The sequence below is a fragment of the Cyprinodon tularosa genome, unplaced genomic scaffold (assembly GCF_016077235.1).
Source record: "Cyprinodon tularosa strain WSP-4 unplaced genomic scaffold, ASM1607723v1 ctg316, whole genome shotgun sequence".
Taxonomy (NCBI): domain Eukaryota; kingdom Metazoa; phylum Chordata; class Actinopteri; order Cyprinodontiformes; family Cyprinodontidae; genus Cyprinodon; species Cyprinodon tularosa.
In genome coordinates this window covers 637,098-657,697 of record NW_024039026.1, presented here as the reverse complement: position 1 = coordinate 657,697, position 20,600 = coordinate 637,098, and the positions used below count along the sequence as shown (strand labels likewise).

Sequence of the window (20,600 nt, the reverse complement as noted above, 5' to 3'; positions counted from 1 at the left end):
GCATGATACAGACCATTAGGGTCATGTTCACTCACTATTTTTCTGTTAAATGGTTACTTTGTCTTTGCATGTCTACTGTTTGCTTACACCACAATGCTGCATGCTTTCTCTGAAAACTCTATGGTTTAAACTGGTTCTCTGAATGGAAAAATTCATAAGCATCCCAGGTTTTATTTTATTTATAGAGCAAACAGAAATTCCCACCATTGAAAAGCCTCCGTACATCCACAGTATAATGGCAATCAATAGTAATTAGAAAGTAACTGTTAGTATGCATGTTGGTTTTGCCGACTTAAAGAATGAACACCTACTTGTTGCATGGAAGAAACCTTGCACCATTTTCAAAGTCCTGTGCAAAGAGGCAAAGACAATTTAAATCTAGTCATTTAAATGTGTTGTTAGCAGACGTTAGAGTATCAACTTAAGTTTTTTACTCAAATAAAAGTTTAAAAGTACCAGTTTTAAAATGACTACTACTAAAAGTAAAATTAATGCAGGAAAAATGTTAAGGACAAAGCTTTAAATCATATACTGCACTACAATTTTAAAGGAACATTTTTCTCCAATTCTGCATGATAACTTCCTTATATGTAATTTTCTTTGTTTTATAACTAAGGGTAACAGTGTCATAATTAACTTTGCTTTATCTTGAGAAGCTAGTAATTTTGGTATGTAGTGAAGTTGGTGCCGCACTGAGTCCAACCGCACAGAGATGAATTATCTGGAGGAAACAAATTATTTTTATGTTTTTTATTTGTTTTAAAAACCAACAGGCCATCGTGAAAACGAGCTTAAAAGAAACGACACAAACAAGTCTTTTGTTTTAAATGTAAGGAGTTGTCTAAAAATTACTTAAGTAAGGTCATGAACTATTTGTACTTTGTTACTTGACACCTCTGGTTATTAGAATTTAAAAACAATCCAATTTCTGATAAATCATTGTCCCAAAGGGCCCAAGTTAATATGTAAACTAGGAAAATGTTGTAAGGATAACAGGTGCTAAAACTGTGTTTCTCCTCTTTCATCTTTTCTCCTTTTTTTCTGCTTTTCTTTCCTGTTCTACTTACATTGCAGTGTCCATATAATCTGTAATACTTACATGAATCATAATAAAGCTATTTATATGCATTAATCAAACGGAACAATATGGCGATAGCCCTACTGCTCCACTGTTGAAATTAAAATCTGTTGGGCTCTTTTTTGGCATCAAGACAATTATTCTTAATGCCACATCGCCAGATAGGACACAGTTTAAAAAAAATAATAAATTTTTTTTGAAGTTGACGTGTCAAAGGTCAATCGGGATGCTAACCTGCAAATAGCATGATGCCTAGATAGGGTAGATGGGTCCGACCCTTTAACCCCTGCACCAATGTTTTAGGAGGAAAAAACATTTAAGCTGGTTAAGATAATGGAAATTTATTAGACAACATAAAAGAAATGCATGCATAAAATGTCACTTTTTTCATATTACACATTATTTCCAGTTATCTGGAGTTATCTAAATTTAATATAATATTTAACCAGTGTCAAAATCGATATTTTGAATAAGTCTTAACATATTCTGAGGGAAATGTAAATAGTTTTTAGATAGAGTTCACATTTAGTTCTGGGCCAGATTTCCTAATTCAAATATCTGTATTCATATTGTATCAGAAAAAAGAAGAAGAAAAAAGTGACGTACCAAAAACTGCAATGCTACTTTACACCAATAGAAACAAAGCACAGGTTTATGCAGAATATCTGGGAAACAGTCAGTGCATAATTCAAGCCGTTCTGTATGAGAGCTGAGGTCATGCAGCCAACTAAGGATTAACTGCATACTAAATTTATTTTTTGTTTATTTTTAAAGGAGGACTAATCGGACATGCTCTATAAAGAATGTGTATATTATTTCCAAATGTCTTAAAAAGAAGCAGCATTTAGCTCCTATGCTCTATTTATCTGGACCAAACTTCCAGAGGACTGTAAAAGTGCTGAAAGCCTTTGTTTAGAGCTCCTACGACTGTTAAACTTAGACTATTCACTAAGGTATAATTAATTCAAGTTTGTGGTCCAACTGTTTTGTTTTACTCATTTTTTATCTTAACTTGCTTTTATTTTCCATCTATTGTATTGTTTGATTTATGTAAAGCCCTTTGAAACATCTTTGTATTTAATTCTATGATACAAGTAAAGTTGCCTTGCCTAAAATGGACAACCTACCATTTAATTTAGGGTCCTCGCTGCCATCAGAGGGTTAAGCTAACCAGTGGGACTGCTGTTTACATGCCGCTGCTCAGCTACTTTGTCACAATAGTTGTATTTAGATTTTGTAATCTCCTGGCCTTAAACACATGTCAATGTTTTTCTTTGATTCCTATCTTAAAAAATGTTGTCATGTTTCACCACTTTTGCACTGGCAGAGGTTTAAAACAAAGGGAAATGTGTGGTGGGAGATGAAAACGTGCACAGCTGGGAGCTATTGCTTTCCTAGGCTCACATTTCTTTGACATGTATTGTTAAAGAAAAACATGAACATGAGGAGGATGGTTTGCCTGTTAGTGTGCCTGGTGATCTTAAATATAGTGTTTGTGGCTCCAGCCTGTTCAACATTACAAGGTTGAAGTTACGAGAAAGTGGAGATTTGGATGAATCGTTGCACCCATAGTTTTTATATTTATTGAATATAAAATGCTTTAGTACATGTATCATATGTATTGTTCCGTACAGTTACAGTAAAGTTTTGAAGATAAACTGTTTCCTTTACCTCCAACTCTTTAGTTGCATCACTTACCTTTGCAATCACAGATAGGCCATGCAGTGTTACAATTTGAATGCTATGGAGCCTTTTTTTAAAGAAAAAACTGTAAAAACGTTTATCAAAAACAGTGGCAAAAGTGAAATGCAAAGCTTTTCTCAGTATAAACAGGACATTTAAGATGTGTGAGTGTTACTAATGTCACCGATTATCTCTCCTTTCAGCTATTTGTACAAGAATGAAATCCAATCAATTGACAGACAAGCATTTAAGGGCCTTGTCTCTCTTGAACAACTGTAAGTGACCGAATCCTTAATTCACCTTCTCTATTTGCTCGCGGCGCTGTGCCTTCTTCTACCGATAATCACCTCGTTCCCTTTCCCTCTCCGAAGGACCTCTGTAAAGAAATCCTACTGCCTGGTGTAGCTGCCATGCTTAAGCTGCATCTTTATGAGTCATAAGATGCACCAAACTCAGCATGAACTGTACTGTTTAGGTGTAGATGAGCATTATGCTGCCACATGCAACGGCCCTTATCCCCCTTTTTTGTTGCCATGCATGTCATTTGTGCACCTGACCTCTGTGTGCTGTGCTGTGACCCCCCTTTGCATGAGTCCCATGGTAATGATGGCAGCTTTGCCCCTTTCACCGTAAAGCTTTAAAGATGAATGTTAGTGTTCTGCTGCAGTCAGGAGTACTGTAGAGCAAAGCTTTGACCTGCCTCTGTCTTCTTGCTGCAAAAATCACACTTCTCCTGTGATTTGCTGGAATCTGTGTGTGTATGCAATTTTTGTAGAATAACCCTGCACTGTTTGTGCCTTATGTGTGAGTCCAGCTACTCCCTTCCTGAAAAAACAGATAATTTTGTCTTCTCTTAATGCAAGGTTGTTTAACTTCAACCCCTCTGGAACTTTTAGATATTGCTGCTTAAACAGACCAGAATAAAAGGCCTAAAAACAAAAAAAATATACTCAGTAATTTGACTTAATTAGTCTTACATTATAATGTTTTCTTTTACTGTTGTATCTTTTGAGTTTTGGACACTTTGTGCACACTGGATTGTAATAAACCTATTAATGAAAAAAAAAAAAAAAAAAAAGTATCCAAAGGAAACCTAACCCTAAATCCAAACCCCCTCACCCCACCCAGCCTTTTTTATCATTAGCAACAGTTAGAATCATGGAATCACTCAAACTGAGCTTGTATGACAGCAAAAAGTAGGCCCAATAAATCAAAAACAACACAACATGCCCTCATATAAAAATATATTAAGCATAGACCAAAAACAGAGTCTCTGTTATGTATCAGAATAGTGTGGATGATGGTCAGGCCTCCCGCTTTAGGACCTGGACTTAAAATGCCAGCACCATGCAGACAAGGGAACCATACGTTCACTAATGTCTCCTCAGATTTTACTGTGTAAAACAGATGTCATGCAGTATGTTCACCTTCAGAGGCAGTGGAAACTTTTCTGTGCAAATTGGGTTTCACTGTCATACAGTACAGTTGGAACATGGATTATGGTTAGACAGCTCAATATTATGCATAATTCTGCTGAAAAAGAAAACTGATGTCACATCTGTTTGAACCGAAAATGAGAAACAATCGTCCCGGAGCCCGATCCTCTGGTAATAGATCTGTCAGTTCCCTCTTCAGACCTCATCTGTGATCAATGCAGAAAAGTAGAACAAACACTTTATGTTGTCTTTTATAAAACACCTTTTATCAGGATCTCCACACATTTTCCATTAAAACAACTGAAATCGACATCCAGAAGAGACATTATTCAGGAAGTAGAGGGCACTTGTTGTCTAGCTCTGTTCCCGTAAGATAATGTTAAAGCATTTCAGCATATATGTGATGGAAACAAAATTCTACTGTCCCACATTTGACATACTTTTCCATAAAATGCGAACAGCCATCAGTCTGAATTGCTTTGGTCGTTTGAATGTCTGAATGTATTGTAAGATAATTGGAATATCGCATAAATGCCTGCAAAATGCATTTGATATTTGTATGTCTGAAGTAGAATAAAAATATCCTTGCAAATTAGAGGCGCACAAATTTAATTTGAGTTATAAAATGCTTAAGTTGACAGCTTTAAACTGATTTCTGCTTTGTTTTGTTTAATCAAACCAAGAGTAAAAGACTTGGATAATAAATATGTTTCCAGTGTCAGATTTAGACTGTTTTGAATTTCCCTCCAGTCAGCAAATGCTTTGTGTGTTAATTACACATCATAAATCACTGTAAATATAATAAAACATGAGCCCGGGCATGAAGTCTCATTGTGCCTTTGCTCTTACTGAGGAAATATGAAATCAGTGCTTGATGATTCATCACCTCTCCTGTAATCCAGAGGTGAGTAAGCTTTAGGTCTGAATGGCTCTCTGTAATGACTGTGGCTTTAGGTTTAAACAGCTGAACTTGATGTTTTATAGCAGCTTATTATTATTAGGACTGGCATAATTTCAGTATTGTTTTTTTTGACACAGAAAAGGTTATTTGTCTTTCGTCTCTCTGCCTGTTTTGCTGCTGCATCAGATTTCAGGTGAAGGCAGTTGAAATCTGAACATTTTGTTTATCCAGCCGTCTGTCAGCTGTTTGCTGTGTTTCTAATTTATTGTACATTTATACACTTTTTCCAACTTCCAAAACCTAGAAGACATCTTACGGACAAAGTCTGACTCTATTGTGTTTTAATTTGGACACAATCTAGACAATGTCATGGTTTTGGTTCTGTTTAAGTTTTATCTTTGAGTGGTTTTATTTCTATAGAATCCGCCCTTAAGTGGAGGGTACTGCCACAGTATGGTGGAGGTTTGACAGGACCTGAATGCAGACACTGAAGCTGAGGTGGTTTCTTGAGATTTATTAACAAAAAGGGTAACAGAAGCAAAAAAATCCCATAACATTAATACACAAAAACTGAGAACCAGGAATACTCAGAATGAGTGGGCAATCTGACTTTATTATTAGTTTGTGATGGAAGGATTTTATCAAATTAGAAGTTGGTCAAATTGGATTCTGTATCACTAGAAATAATAAATGTTGTCCTATACCTGAGTTCATATTGATCATTATCCAAATTAAGTAACTAAATTTAATTAACCTTGCATCCAGTTCTGTTCACAAACAATTCTTCTTTTGCTTCAGTACTTCCACCTTTGCCGATCCGAATAAAAGTAGACATTAAGAAGAACTCAGACATCTGCCTGAAAGGTGCATTTACCCAAATAAGTTACCTTTTCTGTAACTCAATTTAGTTCAGTTTATTTATATAGCTCCTATTCACAGCACATATCATCTCAAGGCACTTTACAGTGACAATTCAACCAGATCATACAGTCAGAGTACTTTCTAAGGAAACCCAGTTGTTTGCATTGACATAAAGGCATTTCCTCACACCTAGCATGCTTGTAGCGACAGTGGAGGCGAAAGCTCCCTTTAATTAAAGTTAAAGTTTGTCATCAGGCCCTTGAGTGAACCTGAGGTGATAATAAGTAAATTTCTCTAATCTCAAGAACAAAAAAGCAGAGATGCAGCGATCCAAAACCTGAATTAAATATTGGCTCTGATTTGGACTATTTAGCTGGATCCAATCCAGTTCTTACATAGAACTGTTATTTCTTTGTTTTTGCCGCTAATGTACACTTTATATCTGTGTTTATTTTTTACTCTTTTTACCAATGTTTATGTCAAATCTAAAGCCTTTAATCACATGGGAAGGAGTGCAGCTGATCTATTCTACAGTTGGATCGGATCGGCCCAGGTATTGATATCGGATTAGATCTGAAAAAAATGGGATCTACCTAAAAGTAGTTTAAATTTACCAAAAATCCTTGCTTCCTGCAGATGCAGGAATATAGAAATCCTTATGCAGAGCAGGAAAAAATTAATAGCTGGGGCCTAAACTTGGTACGGTTTGTCAGAATCCTTATTTAAATAACATATTTTAGTTGCTTTTGACATATTTCTCTTGATACAACATTCAGTTCCCTGCATTTAAAATGGATCCTTTTAATTTAAATCAATTTATCCTGTATGTCTAAACATAGCTTCCCCAGACTTACAGGTGTTTCTTTCTGTATTTTTCTTTGTGACACACTATCATCCAGCCCGTCGACGGCCCAGCCTCCACCCTTTTCTCAAAACATCTGTACCATCATGTTCCATCTCTTAATTAGGTTTCACTCTGAAATGCACGTATTTATATATTTTGTTCTGTTTCAGCTACCTGCACTTCAACAGCATCGAGTCGTTGGAACCAGAATCCTTTACCCATCTACCAAAGTTGGAACGACTGTAGGTGCACTCTCACCTCTTAGCTAAAATTCATAAAAAGGGTTTACACCACAGCAAATAGAAGAAAATCTGTTTTACACCAAGATCGGCTCCCATAAATTAATAATTAGTATAGGATTTAATTTCTTTATTTAACTAGATATGCATCATTAGTATGTTTTTATACAGTTCCCTCTCTCTTTTTTCTCCATAAATGACTTAACAATCTATCAGGTTCTTGTTTTGTTGTTTGAGCTTGTTGTATTTGCACATGCAGCCTTGAGTTTTTACAAAAAGATGGAACACCTGCGGGGGGAAAAAAAAATAAGGCGAAGGGGAGGGAAGGAATTCCCAGGTGCATAGTTTATCTGTTGTTGGGGAAGATTTCCATGGACACAGTCAAAGCAGTACAAGGAAAATCTTTGAATCAGTTTCCTGACAGGAAAGATAAAGAACTGTGTCACAGTTTGATCAAAAAGTCTTGCATAAACCAGAAAATGCTGTTACTTGTCCTGTAGATTAAAAATTAACCTATTATTACCAAAGACAACATTTCCATAATCAAGTTTTCCTGTCAATTGTTTGTTTTTTTCTTTCTCTCTGATCTCCATGCCAGGTTTCTGCACAACAACAAAATAGCGCATCTTGTCCCAGGAACCTTCACTCATCTTGAATCCATGAAACGATTGTAAGTAAAAGAATCCTAAATCAAAATCTGATGGATGTTTTTAGGGTGGTATGAGAAGTGGATTATTAAAATATAAGCGACTTGCTGATTAAATTCCCCTAAAATGCTGCATTCTTTAGTTCTGACACCAGCTTTCCTTTCCGTGTCTCTGAGTTTCATCTTCTGAGGAAGAATCAGCTGCTTGGCCCCTTTTCCCAAAATCATAAATTTACTTCTAATGTTTAAATGAGTGTTTAAGAAAAGAGACCCAAGAGCCTAGTTAATCACGCTGGCTTTGCTCTGGTTATGGCTTTGCACATTGGAAGATATAAACGGTATTAGACTGTGAGATAGGAGGAAAATAATCCTCTAAAGTCCCCATTCAATCCTCTTGAGTGTAAAACATCTTTTTCGGCGACATATGGGAGTAAAGCTGAACCAGAAGAGGAGTTAAAGCAGCAAGACCAGTTCCCAGAGTGAGAACAAGCTGTTCCTGTGTTGTTTTGGTGGGCCCCACTGTTTGCACAGAGCTGGATTTGGTGGTGCCAGACACGCTGTAGCTCATGAACCGCCACACAGGCGTGTTTTCAACGCCGCTGCTATACGGCTAATCTGATCGCAGGTTGACAGCTCTGAGGTGCAGATGTGAATGCTTTGTAAACACAACCACTTAGGCTGCTTTTGGAGGTGCTCCTGGCCACCCATGATGTTATTCTTTCAGCATCTGTAGAACCACACAGGTCCTGAAACCAACTGAACAGATTTCTCTTCACTGGGCAATAAGGTCTATTAGATTGCTTGCGATTTAAAACAGACTGGTTATGGGTGAAATCTGCAGAGTAATAGAGCTGAATCTACTCATAGATCTCTTTGAGCCAGTTTTATTCTGATGCCTGACGCTGATTTACACTGATAGCCCAAATAAAACAACCTCATTTAAAAGGGGTTTAAACTTCGCTGCAAATTTAGAGAATCATACATCGATTTATTACTACAGTAGTAGCCATTCAAAATTCCCCCACTTTTCCTCAATGGGCCCTTGGCTGGTCCCTTGCAATTCCTTTTTAAACATCAATCTTTGTACAAAAAAATTCTTTCTCTCATGATTTGTGGACTTTAAGATCTAAAGAGAAGCATCATCTCCTGGTCAGACTCTTTAATTCAGTGAATCAGGGTAAATCAGTGTAAAAATCTGTGTTAATCAGTGAGTCAAAATTAAAAAAAATGTGCACACCAAGAAGAAGGAGGGGTCCCTCCAGCTGCTGGAAGTTGGACAGGATTTTGCTGGGAGTTGCAGGTAAGTTGGCTGCCATTCGGCTGCAGTTTGACTGGAAAGTGAAAGAAACTGTACTTGTTAAATAAATCTTCCTTCAGGAACCATGAACCTTTAAATGAATCAATTAAACTGCTAAAAAGTATATAACATAAGACCAAAAACTTACAGTTATGTATGAATGAGCATCAATGCTGTTCAGGCGTAACTTTGCAGCTATACTATTAGAATTCAGAAAAAAACAAAAAACACCTCTCAGCAGATGCTGTGTGAGGTTCCCATCTAAAATAGTAAACTGTCCACTTTGTGATATCGTCTCGATGCCTATATTTATTTATTCACCACATTTTATAGAGTTGTTCCGATTGTGATACTAGTATGAGAAATGGCATGGGTATTGGCAAGTATTGTAGTCCAGGCAAAGATCCGATACATGTAATTTAAAACAGGATTAATTAACTGGTTAGTTCTAGTTAGGATAGAGAGAGCAGACATGCTCAGCTTCTTGGAGAAGAATCTGCCTTTGTTCTTAAAATTATGAACAATGCTAAATTGCTCAAATCCAATCCAATCCTCTTTATTTATATAGCACGATTTCAATAAACACAAGGTTTCCAATGTGCAGCACAAAAAGATAAAATAACTAAAATAAATAAAAAATAAAATTAAATAAAATAAAAAATAAAAGCACTACCCGCACAGGATAAAAATATGCATGTGTATACATAAAATCAACATGTGTATACATAAAATCAAATACTACTATAATGTCTAGTATACTTTTGTGTAAAAGTATTAAGGTACTATGAAGTTGCTGCTCTTTTGATTTTAATTTTCTGAATATTTAGGTTGGCGTGGCATTCGTAGGTTTTAGTTGTTTTTTGTAATTTATTTAAATTGCTATTGGACTGTTTTTTTATATTGTTCCATTGAAATACCTTTTAATTTTACATTACTATTGCTTTAAAGTCTTAAAATAACAGTTCCCAGATTTATTTATTTATTTTAGTTCTTGGTTTGCTACTGTTTATATTATTCTATAAAAAAAATATATAATAAATGGCTTATATTTTTTGTATTAATCAATGTTTCGGTTTAACCTCAGCCAGGCCTTACCATAATAATGATCACAGTCATACAGGCATACATTGCAAAAATTTTTATCTAAGTATGTCAATTTTTCTTGAAATAAGTGTGTTTTTTTTATTTTTTATTAAGCAGCTAAGTGAGAAAATTTGCCAGTGATATAAGACAATTTACATTTAAAGTAGTAAAAAACAACAGTCATCCCTTAATTTCAAGTGCATAAGCATAACCCTAAGGGTAAAGATACTCATTCCTTATTAACCTACTTAAATTAAGGTTAAATACGCTTATTTTAGGAAATCTTTACATATTTGTAGATTTTTCTTGCAGTGCTGGGTGATTATATATATTTTTTGTTATATATTTATATCATTAATCAGTATCAGCCGAAACATGGTATTGGAAAACCTCTAATATTTTAGTAATATAGCGTGTGAGCATGTGTAAATGTAAAGTATAACTGTAAAAGTTTTCATTGTATCGATCCATCCAATGATTAAAAAACTTTTTAATTTTTAATAAACAAGTATTATTTTTATAGACATTTTTCTTATTTACACACTTATTCTGATATAAAGTTCAACACCATTTATTTGGTTCTAATCCAACTCAATTTCTACATGATCATGGCTTCATTTTTTATTTATTTCTGTTTTTATACATAAATGATTCTGTTGGAATGAGATGATACCCTTCACCTCAAAACTCCTAAAAAGGCCTCATTTATATAAAGTATTTGTTAGTAATGCTCCCAGAATCTTCTGATTTACTTTTTTCTTGTGCCCATGTGTGCAGGCGACTGGATTCCAACTCTTTGAACTGTGACTGTGAGCTGCTGTGGCTGGCCGACCTGCTAAAGCAGTATGCAGAGTCTGGAAACGCCCAGGCTGCCGCCACCTGCGACCATCCCAGCCGACTGCAGGGCCGATCGGTGGCCACGCTCACTGCGGAGGAGCTCAACTGTGGTACAGACGGAAAAACAACAGCTTATAGCTTTAATCTGGTTCCTTTTAACCTTAGCTCTCTGTAACCTGCTTTAACATCATCAGTGGCATAGCTCTTTAAACTGTAAAAAATATAATCTATTACTACACAAACCTTCTATGTATTTTCAGAGTTTTATTTTATTTTTTTGATAATGTGGGGGAGATTTTCTGCTATAATTGCAGCAAAAAGTGTATATAAAAGTACTGACTTATACGCTGTAGTATGCTCTCTACAAAGAACAAATAGTTAAAGATTTGATGTTGTCAAGTGACAAAATGACAAAAACAGGTATTAATACTTTGTAAGCCATCATATTTACAGCTGGATTTTTTTTATTTAACATTAAGAAGAGAAAAAAATTGTAAATTAAATCAGAATCATAGATATAATTTTCTGCACTGCAAAAAATAGAAATCTCAATAAGTTATTTTTTCTTAAAATAAGTGCGTTTTTCCTTATTTTGAGGAGGTAAGTAAGACACTTTGCCAATGGAACAAGACAATTTCCTTTTAAAATAAGAAAAAACTATTTTATCGTCTTATTTCAAGTAAATATTATCTAACTATCTTATTTTAAGAGTGAAAATACTCATTCCATTGGCAAATCATCTTATTTACCTGCTCAAATTAAGGCTAAATATACTTAATTTAAGCCATTTTTTACTTATTTCTGGATTGTTTTTGCAGTGTGTGTGCTCAGCAGCAAATAAAATAAGTACAAACTGGTGATTTCTGTGGCCCAATACTGGTGTTAAACAGCTATTTCAATCTGAAAATGTAACTTGAAAAGAAAAAGACAATAAAAGGAATTTTATTGATACAATTATTTTAGGGCTTTGGCACTCAGACCTCGGCAGGAAACATTAGCACTGAGTGTTACCTTAATATGCATAAGTAGGTGTATGAGGACAGGGATGTTTCCCCCCAGGTGTGAAACTAGTGGTGGAGTGGAGATGGATGCAGTAGGTTCAGTCCATAAACTGCTGGTTGGTGAGACGATCTGCTTGAGCTGAATTGGTGAGATCCAGTAGACTGTGTGAGCTGATGCTAGCGCTTCACTCTGGACCCGGATGATAAATGTCCAGCTTGGATAATCACAGGTTTTCATTAACCTGTCCATGATGAGCAAGCATGAAGCAACAGTGGAGAGGAAAAACCTCTAGCAGAACCAGGCTCAATGTGGCGGTCTTCTGCTGGATCAGTTAAGATGTGACATGGAATGCAGTAAGAGTCCAGGAGGAATTACAGTCTGATGGAGACGAAGTAGAAGAAGCACCATGGAAAAGTCAGATGAAGCTATGATGGTGGAGAAGGGGATAGAGGTGGGTTAAATCGGGGTCATCTGAGTAAAAATCAGACACTGCAACCACTGCTTGCGCTTGGCAAGTCGTGGATTTGAAGACCTTTTAAAGTGAACTCTGGATGCTGATTGGGCTTCGTGGAGATGTGGTTCAAAGCTGATTGATTTGTGTCAGATGCATGCGTTCAACTTTATATATTTCATACAGAAAAATCCCCTTTAGAATATATAGAAAGTAGCCTGACCTACCTTCCCACAAACATCACATGTGTTGAGTCACTGTGTAAAATTCACTCACATACTGTAGACTGTTGACACAACAGCATTTTTTCTGTTGTTTGTGTAAGCAGCTGTTTTGATACCAGCTGGAGGAAACGTCATTCTGTGGTCACTGTGACCACAAGCAGCTGTTCACTTTATCGGTTAGAGGGGAAAATATTTTATCTTACTGTATAAAGGAAGTTGAAAGGATGTTTACAGCTGAAATATAGAACTTTAGGAGAATATACGGGTTTCCTTCTAGACAACCTTAGACAGGACAAGTTTCCTGATTGTGAATTAAAGCTCCTAAGGGGTTTCTTTTCATTTAAAATTACTTTAGTGTAAAATCCAAACTTGGAAAAAAAAAAATAAGAACTAGCGAAATATTGAAAATGTTGTAAAACGGATTTAAATATCTGAGCAAGTCAGTCGTTTTGAAGTTGGAAACATGTAGAAATTCTTGATATAGAAGCGCATCTGCATCTATAGCAGTACTGAAGTCACATTGGCCCTTTCTTTGCTGCAATCTAACAGAATATGCAAACAGAATATGTTCCATGTTCTATCTCAATAGAAAATCATAATTTTATTTTACTGTAAAAAAAAAAAAAAAAAAAGTAAACATAAAAAAAACATGCAATTCCATTGCTGTATTCCTATATTTTCTCCAGCTCTCAATGAATCCCTCAGTCTGAATCCGGCAACTGAAACGTAACCACAGTTTAATCTCAGCTGCTAAGCATAATAACCGTGACTTTAAGACGCCTGCCTAGTCTAACCCTCCTACTGCCTTCTATCCAATCAATGTCCTAAAACCAGTAAGTCATTTTAAACCTCCCTCCAGCCGTCTTTTCCTTCCTGCTCCACCTCAGCCCCTGTAAGCAGGAAGGTATACTTTAGGTAAGAGGAACCTTTCCTGTTTGTTGCTTCTGTGTGTGTTAGATTATACAGTACATGCTTGTGGTGAAAATTCATCCGGATCACCACTGAGCTCAGAAAGTATGTCCAGAAAGAAACATCTGGAATTTAGCCTCTGAATAAGTTTAGGGTTTCTATCTAACATTGATGCAAGGAAAAACTTGTTTAGAAGAAACTTAATTGTGGTAGTCATGGTAAAAAGAAGGAAACCAATAAAGGAAATTTATAGTTATAGTGTATCCTGTTGACACAATTCAGGCAAAAATCTTGGTGAAGCATTTATTCCTTTACATTATTCTAGGAATTATTTTAGGACTGTTTCAAAACATTTCTTAGCTGAAGGGTTAAGAAAATGTATTTTAAAAACACACACACATACAATATAAGACTACTACAACATTGTCCTTTAGTTAATGGGGTTAATCTTCAACTAATTTAGTAATCATTTACTCATTAACTGGAGTATAGAGACTCTAAAACATTCCTTTAACTGACAGAGTTCTATCCAGAACTCTTTACTTGGAAAAGTTTTAGTTTCTGATTACTTCTGTAAAAACTCTTCTTTATGGATCCTTGTTCTAACTGATTATTAAAAATTATAAAATTAAAATTATATTAGATTATAAAAAAAAAGAAAGAATCAACAGATTGATCAATTTGTAAAATATTCCTGAGTTGCAGCCTTTAATCCCATACATAACAGCAACAAAAACAAAAAGACTGGAAAAAGTCAAGAATCAGTGTGTTGCAGATGCTCAAGTATAGGCCAGATTTCACTTACATTGAAAAACTTTAGTGGAAAATATTCAGAAATATTCAGAAATGAGGGTCTTAATCCCCAAAGACCTTAATTATAAATTTATATTTAAATTCTTGTTCATAAAACCTTGGACTAAATACATATTTGTGTAAATCTTGTCTAATTTTCTCATTTCAGAGGTTCCAAGGATCACCTCAGAGCCGCGGGATGTCGACGTTACATCAGGAAACACGGTTTACTTCACCTGTAGGGCTGAGGGCAATCCCAAACCACAGATTATCTGGCTAAGAAACAAGTAAGTTATATCAATCACTTTAAAAAAGAAATAAAAGAACTGTGAATAAATGTCTTATTAGTTTTCAATATTAATAAAAACCCTGTTATAGTTTTTTTTTATCTTTATTATTAAGAAAAAACACATTTTTAGTTTGGAAGAGATTATATATTTTTAATTCATTGACAGGATTGGCAAGAAGATAATAGAGACTCAACTTCATTTATTTTGAGCTTTTCAATACAGCTCAATTTACCAAAGTGCTTTACACACCCTTAAGAGCTAATAATGTAGGAAAGTAAGAACTATAAAAGCAAAAACAAAAACTATTAAAATATATCACACATAGAGACGTAAAAAAAAAAAAAAAAAGCCAAAATCTGAATCGAATTTAGAAACGACCGAGATGTGTTTTAAGAAAAGATTTAAAAACAGAACCTTTCTGATATGTACAGTAAAGGTCATAGTTTTGTTTTGACAGTTTTGACATTTTATTTTGAAAAGCGAGATCACCTCTCCAGACTCTCTGTCTTCAGAATGACTAATAAAAGCTAATCTGGGGACAAAGCGGTAAAGACACTTAAAAAACAATCAGTCTGACAAATTTTCCCATGATTTGATCTTTGCAACAGAAGGAGGATGCTCTCATTATTTGGTAGCAGTTAAAAGACCTTCTACCGTCTGTAGTTTAGCTACTTTGGTTTTGGTAAGTCCTCTATAAGGTGCATTGTGGTGCTCTAACTGAGTTTTCATAAAAGCTTTGAGTAAAATCTCAAAATGAAGTCATTATAGGAATGGATTAACTTTCGCCACCTGCCTCAGTAGAAAAAGCTGGACATGACCACTAATTTAAACTAAGCATCTAAATTAATATCTCTGTCTCGTATTACACCCTAAAAGGGTGTAAGCGATCCATAGCACTCCGTGTCAGACACTGAAAGTAAAAAAAAAGATTAAAGAAATAAGAATTAAGATGCTTTTAAATCATTTGTGTAAATCATATTAAATGATACGGACACAGAAAACAAACTGTAACCATAGCGATGCATCGTTTTCAGGAAACAAAATGTATGTGTGTTGATGTGTTTTTCTAGCAATGCTTTAAATATGTGGGATGACAGTCGTCTGAACCTGCTGGAAGATGGGACACTCATGATTCAAGACACCAGAGAGACTGATCAGGGAGTTTACCAATGCATGGCCAAAAATGTAGCTGGGGAAGTTAAGACTTCAGAGGTCACTCTTCGATACTTTGGAGCCCCCGGTAAGTGTGCCACTTAAATGTGTTTTTAATTCCTGTCCTCCACCTGTTAGATGTATCGTAGCTTCCAGACCTGATTTAAATGGCTAAATGACCTCTTCAGTATTCTACAAAGTTCTTCAGAAAGGGAAGTTGATCCAGGAGGAGAGGAATTGAAGATCAATGTTCTACCAGCTAAAATTAATGTTACATTTTACTGTAAAAGTTGTGCTTTGATTTGGGGTAATTACTAGTGTTGCACCGATACCGATACCAGTATCGGGCAGGGTCCCGGTCCAGCACAAAAATGGTGGTATCGGTATCGGTGAGTACCGACAAAAAGGGCACCGATACTATTTTGAGAGCCAAAAGTTTATTCAACTATTGCCACCCATTCTAGGTAGGGAATAAAAAGTTCTACTGGATTCACTTTGTATTAGTGTCTTTTTCCTGCCTCACAAAGGTAGGCAGCAGCTTGATAAAGCCATGATGGCAATTATTTTACATCGAGGCAGTATGCAGTTCTTCATATATACACACACATCCATTTCAAAGAGATGGTATCGGTATCGGCCAATACTGCACAGCCAGGTATCGTATCGGGGCAAATAAAGGGAATCAGCACAACACTATTAATTACAATTTCACGCTAATGTAGATTGCAGGGGGAAGAGTTCATGTTGGGAGACCAAGCTAGTTTTATTATAATTCATCTCATTCTTGATATACCTTGTAACATATTTGAGTCTGATTTCAGCTAATTACTTCAGTACAAAAGTTAAAACCTTAAAAACTAGTTAGAGTAAAACAGTTAACTAACAAAGGTATCAAAGACTATCTGAGGGGATTTGACACACCTCTCTTTGAAAAGCTGAGATCTCCAAAAAATAAAAAAAAATAAAAAACAACCCACTGAACTTACTGACTTGTTTTTTAACTTTTTTGAATGACTATGACCTGGATGACTGAGAACCGCATGTAATCAGGACCCCAAGCCATGACCTGAGAACGGAAGACAACTTTTTGTGCAAGTTATTTTTTACCAAAATTACAATGGTTGATTTTAAGGCAACTATCTAAAGGAATGATCATCAAATCAATTTATCGGTAAAAATCAATTTCATACACTTTAAAGTATTTATAACGTACCAGAAAGGCAAAGACAATGTAAGGTGAACCTGTCTGGATCTACAGGTTAGATGTTGGTTTTGATTTGGTTTGGTATTGATTGCCATATTCTGCTATGTTTGCTTACTCTTAGCCAAGTGTTCTGTAGTTTATTAATTCGTTTTTAATTATTTTTATATAATCTTTCACTAGTTATTTTTCTGTATTATAGGACAGGTCTAAATTCTTTCTTGTGTTTCTTCCCTATTTTCCCCTATTTCATGGTTTCTCTCTTATGGCTGATTTATACTCAGAAACCAGGTTGTCTGCATGTGTGTGTCACAGTGAACGCAAATGTGCCTCCGCCCCTTCCGCAGACACTCTGCTGCAGTATTCATCGGGTCATAAAATTGACTTCATGTCTCTATGGATGTTCCCTTGTTTACCAACCACTATAACTTTATTAAATTCTCAAACTGGCAAGCATCTGTACTTTGTTCCAGAACTCCGGATTATGACAGAATATGTCTGTGTGTTTTATTACTTTCTGTTCCAAAATACAAATAGAAACCAAAAAAAGTGATACCTGATATCATGAGATTTCTTAGCATGTTTTAATGTGAAAATGAGATCATCAGGATTTTTTAGAGCTGATGTGCAGTTCTTGTCCCACTGATGGCAAACCAAACATATTTTCCTTATTCCACAGTAAACATTGTCCAAATAAGGACACAGATAAACGAAATGTTCTATCTGACAAACATGAAAACACTCTGGCTTTGGACAATCTGTTTTCAGTTATGAGTTGATGAAAGGTAATTTTTGTAAATAAGTAAAAACCAGTTTTCCAGAAATATTAAGAAAGTTGCAAAGTAAATATTTGTATGTCTCCATTTGTGTTGATGTGAAGTTTTGCTTTTTTTCCTCAAAACTTGAATCTCCACCCGAGTTTATTTTTTCTTGTATCATTTTTTTTAAATGTAAGGTTATAACGTAGTTGTGGTTTTGTAATCAAAAACAGGAATGTATGAATCCCATAAATGTGCCAAATTTAAATTGTTTTAGTTAGCTGCTTTTCGTTTTTATCCTTAAATCAAAATGTAAACTTGTCTGATTTTAGATCCAGCTTTATAATTAGATCCAGGCTTAAATTAAACATTTGTCACAGTTTGGTGATCTTTTGTAGAATATTGTATGTTTATTTCATAAAGAAATTCAGCTGAGAAAAGACAATTTTCTAACTTTGGTAAATTCTAGAAGGCAGACTCCGCATTTAAGTTTGCAGGGCTTGGTAAAGATTTCAATTTCTTTCTTTCTTCTTGTTTTTTCTTAAAGCACGACCAAGCTTTGTTATTCAGCCCCAGAATACAGAAGTTCTCATGGGCGAGAGTGTGACCCTGGAGTGCAGTACCACTGGTCAGCCACAGCCAAGAGTCACATGGACGAAGGGTGATCGCACACCGTTGCCTAGCGATGATCGCATTAACATCACTCCGTCCGGAGGGCTTTACATCCAGAATGTTGTCAGGGAGGATGGAGGACTTTATACATGCTTTGCGTCTAATAACGTGGATACCATACATGCCACAGCACGCATCATTGTGCAAGGTAACCCTTTTAGATTTGGATTTGTTTTAGTGTGATTCTTTCCAATAAACTCTGCAGGTCTTATGCTTATTTGCAGGTTGTGTTTGGTGTGTTTTAGTCTTATGATAATACCACATAATCTCATAAGAACTCATCTGAATTTAACTAAATTCAGTAATAAAACCCTCAGAAGCCTGGGATAAACCTTTATTCATAGCTGAGCTTCATTATACTTTAAGTCACCTGCAAAGTTGTTTTAGTAAGTGTCCCAATTTTATTTATGTTTTTAGTAATCCTGATGTTTTTTTGTCTTTTTTGGAGCAGCAACCCCCCAGTTCACCATCGCACCACAGGACCAGTCAGTCCTTGAAGGTCACACTGTGGATATTCCCTGTGAGGCCAGTGGTTACCCGGAGCCAGTTATTGTCTGGACTCGGGGTGGAACTCCAGTGCCTTCGGATCGACGTCACACAGTCCTGCCTTCCGGTACCCTCCGCATCACTCGGGTGACCGTCCTTGATGAGGGCCAGTATGAGTGTGAGGCAGTGAGTCAAGTGGGGACAGTGAGCGCCAGTATGCAGCTCAGCATAAAGCAGTTAGGTGAGGAACAAAAGGTATCAGTTTGTTACACTACAATCTGAAACATATTTTTAAAATGTGATAACCGTATAAACTTGAAAACCGTTTAAAACTTAGAGAACTGCCTCCTCAGAAGTCATCTAAATGTGCACATCGATTTAGTTAGTAAGAGGAAAGTTTGTTAAAAAAAGTTCAAGAGTTAGAAATGATGAAGCTCTCCTCATTTTCTGATGATTTATTGTTTTCCTTGATCAGTGTATATGTAAATCTGACATGATTCAAAAGTTTACTCTGGCGCAGACACAATGCGAGTTGTGGAGCAGTTAGATTGTTTATTGAAAAGTTTTACAGAATAGAGTTCAGCCTGGCGTGATGGTTCGGATAACAGCGGCTTCTTCAGGAAAGTTCTTGGAGAGCGGTGCAGCTGGAGGGGAGGTCGGAAGAGCCCACTGGAATTGAGTCTTAGACAGAGATGGGGGGCTTCGACTTGAGAGCTCCAGAGGGTGGACAGGCAGGTGAGCAGTCGAGGGAAGGATCCAGGAGGACTGAGAGGAGGACCGGCTTGGAAACAGCAAGGCTTCTAGGAGAGAGAAGGAGGACACGGAGGTAAGCTTAAGTCAAAACTATCGGTTCAGTCTTAGGAGAGCTAGCAGGTAGGTTACCACTGTGTGTAACTTTAACCGACTGGCGTCCGTCCCAGGGAATCCACTCCTCTAAATACTGCTCCCTGATTGCGTCCAATTGGAACCAGCTGGAGGCTCGTCAGGACTGGAGTCTAAGGAGGAAAAGGTAAGAAAAAACCCTAACGCAGCTCAGCACACAATCCAGTGAGCCCAACAGTACCCCCCCCCCTCAAGGGACGCCACCTGGCGGACGAGTAGAAGAAGACGCCGAACGGCGCTCAAAGTCAGAGATGAGCGTGGGATCCAGAATGAAGGAGCGCGGAACCCAGGACCGCTGCTCCGGACCATAACCCTCCCAATCAACCAGATACTGGCAACCCCGACCCCGGGGGCGGACATCCACAATGCGGCGCACAGTGAAGGCGGGGTGGCCGTCAACGATCCGGGCGGGTGGAGGGGGTCTGGACGGAGGGCACAACGGGCTGAAAGACACAGGCTTGACTTGGGAAACATGAAAAACGGGATGGACCCGAAGGTGAGAAGGGAGCCTCAGGCGGACAGTGGTAGGACTGATGACAGCTTGGACAGGGAAAGGGCCCAAAAACCTAGGAGACAGTTTACGGGAGCACCCCTTAAGAGGGAAGTTCTTTGATGAGAGCCAGACCTGTTGTCCAGGGGAATAGACTGGAGCAGGGACACGCTTGCGGTCAGCGATCTTCTTGTTGAGGGCAGCAGTTCGGTTCAGGGCTGCCCTGGTCTGGTCCCAGATCCGGCGGCAAGCCTCCATGTGGTCCTTCACAGAGGGGATGACGGCGTCTGGAAAAGAAGAGGGGATGAGGGATGGCTGATAGCCAAGAGAGGCTTCAAAAGGGGACAACCCAGAGGCAGCAGAGATGTGAGAATTATGGGCATACT

General features: G+C 37.0%; 1 protein-coding gene across 1 annotated transcript in view; it reads left to right on the top strand.

Moving 5' to 3' along the window:
• LOC119788397 (peroxidasin) overlaps positions 1-20,600 on the top strand; it is a 68,863-nt gene that overhangs the window by 22,512 nt on the left and 25,751 nt on the right. The window contains 8 exon segments of the mRNA XM_038292712.1: positions 2,965-3,036; positions 6,974-7,045; positions 7,641-7,712; positions 10,846-11,015; positions 14,453-14,570; positions 15,644-15,813; positions 18,232-18,504; positions 18,808-19,083. Of these exon segments, the coding sequence (XP_038148640.1) occupies positions 2,965-3,036; positions 6,974-7,045; positions 7,641-7,712; positions 10,846-11,015; positions 14,453-14,570; positions 15,644-15,813; positions 18,232-18,504; positions 18,808-19,083 (1,223 nt within the window).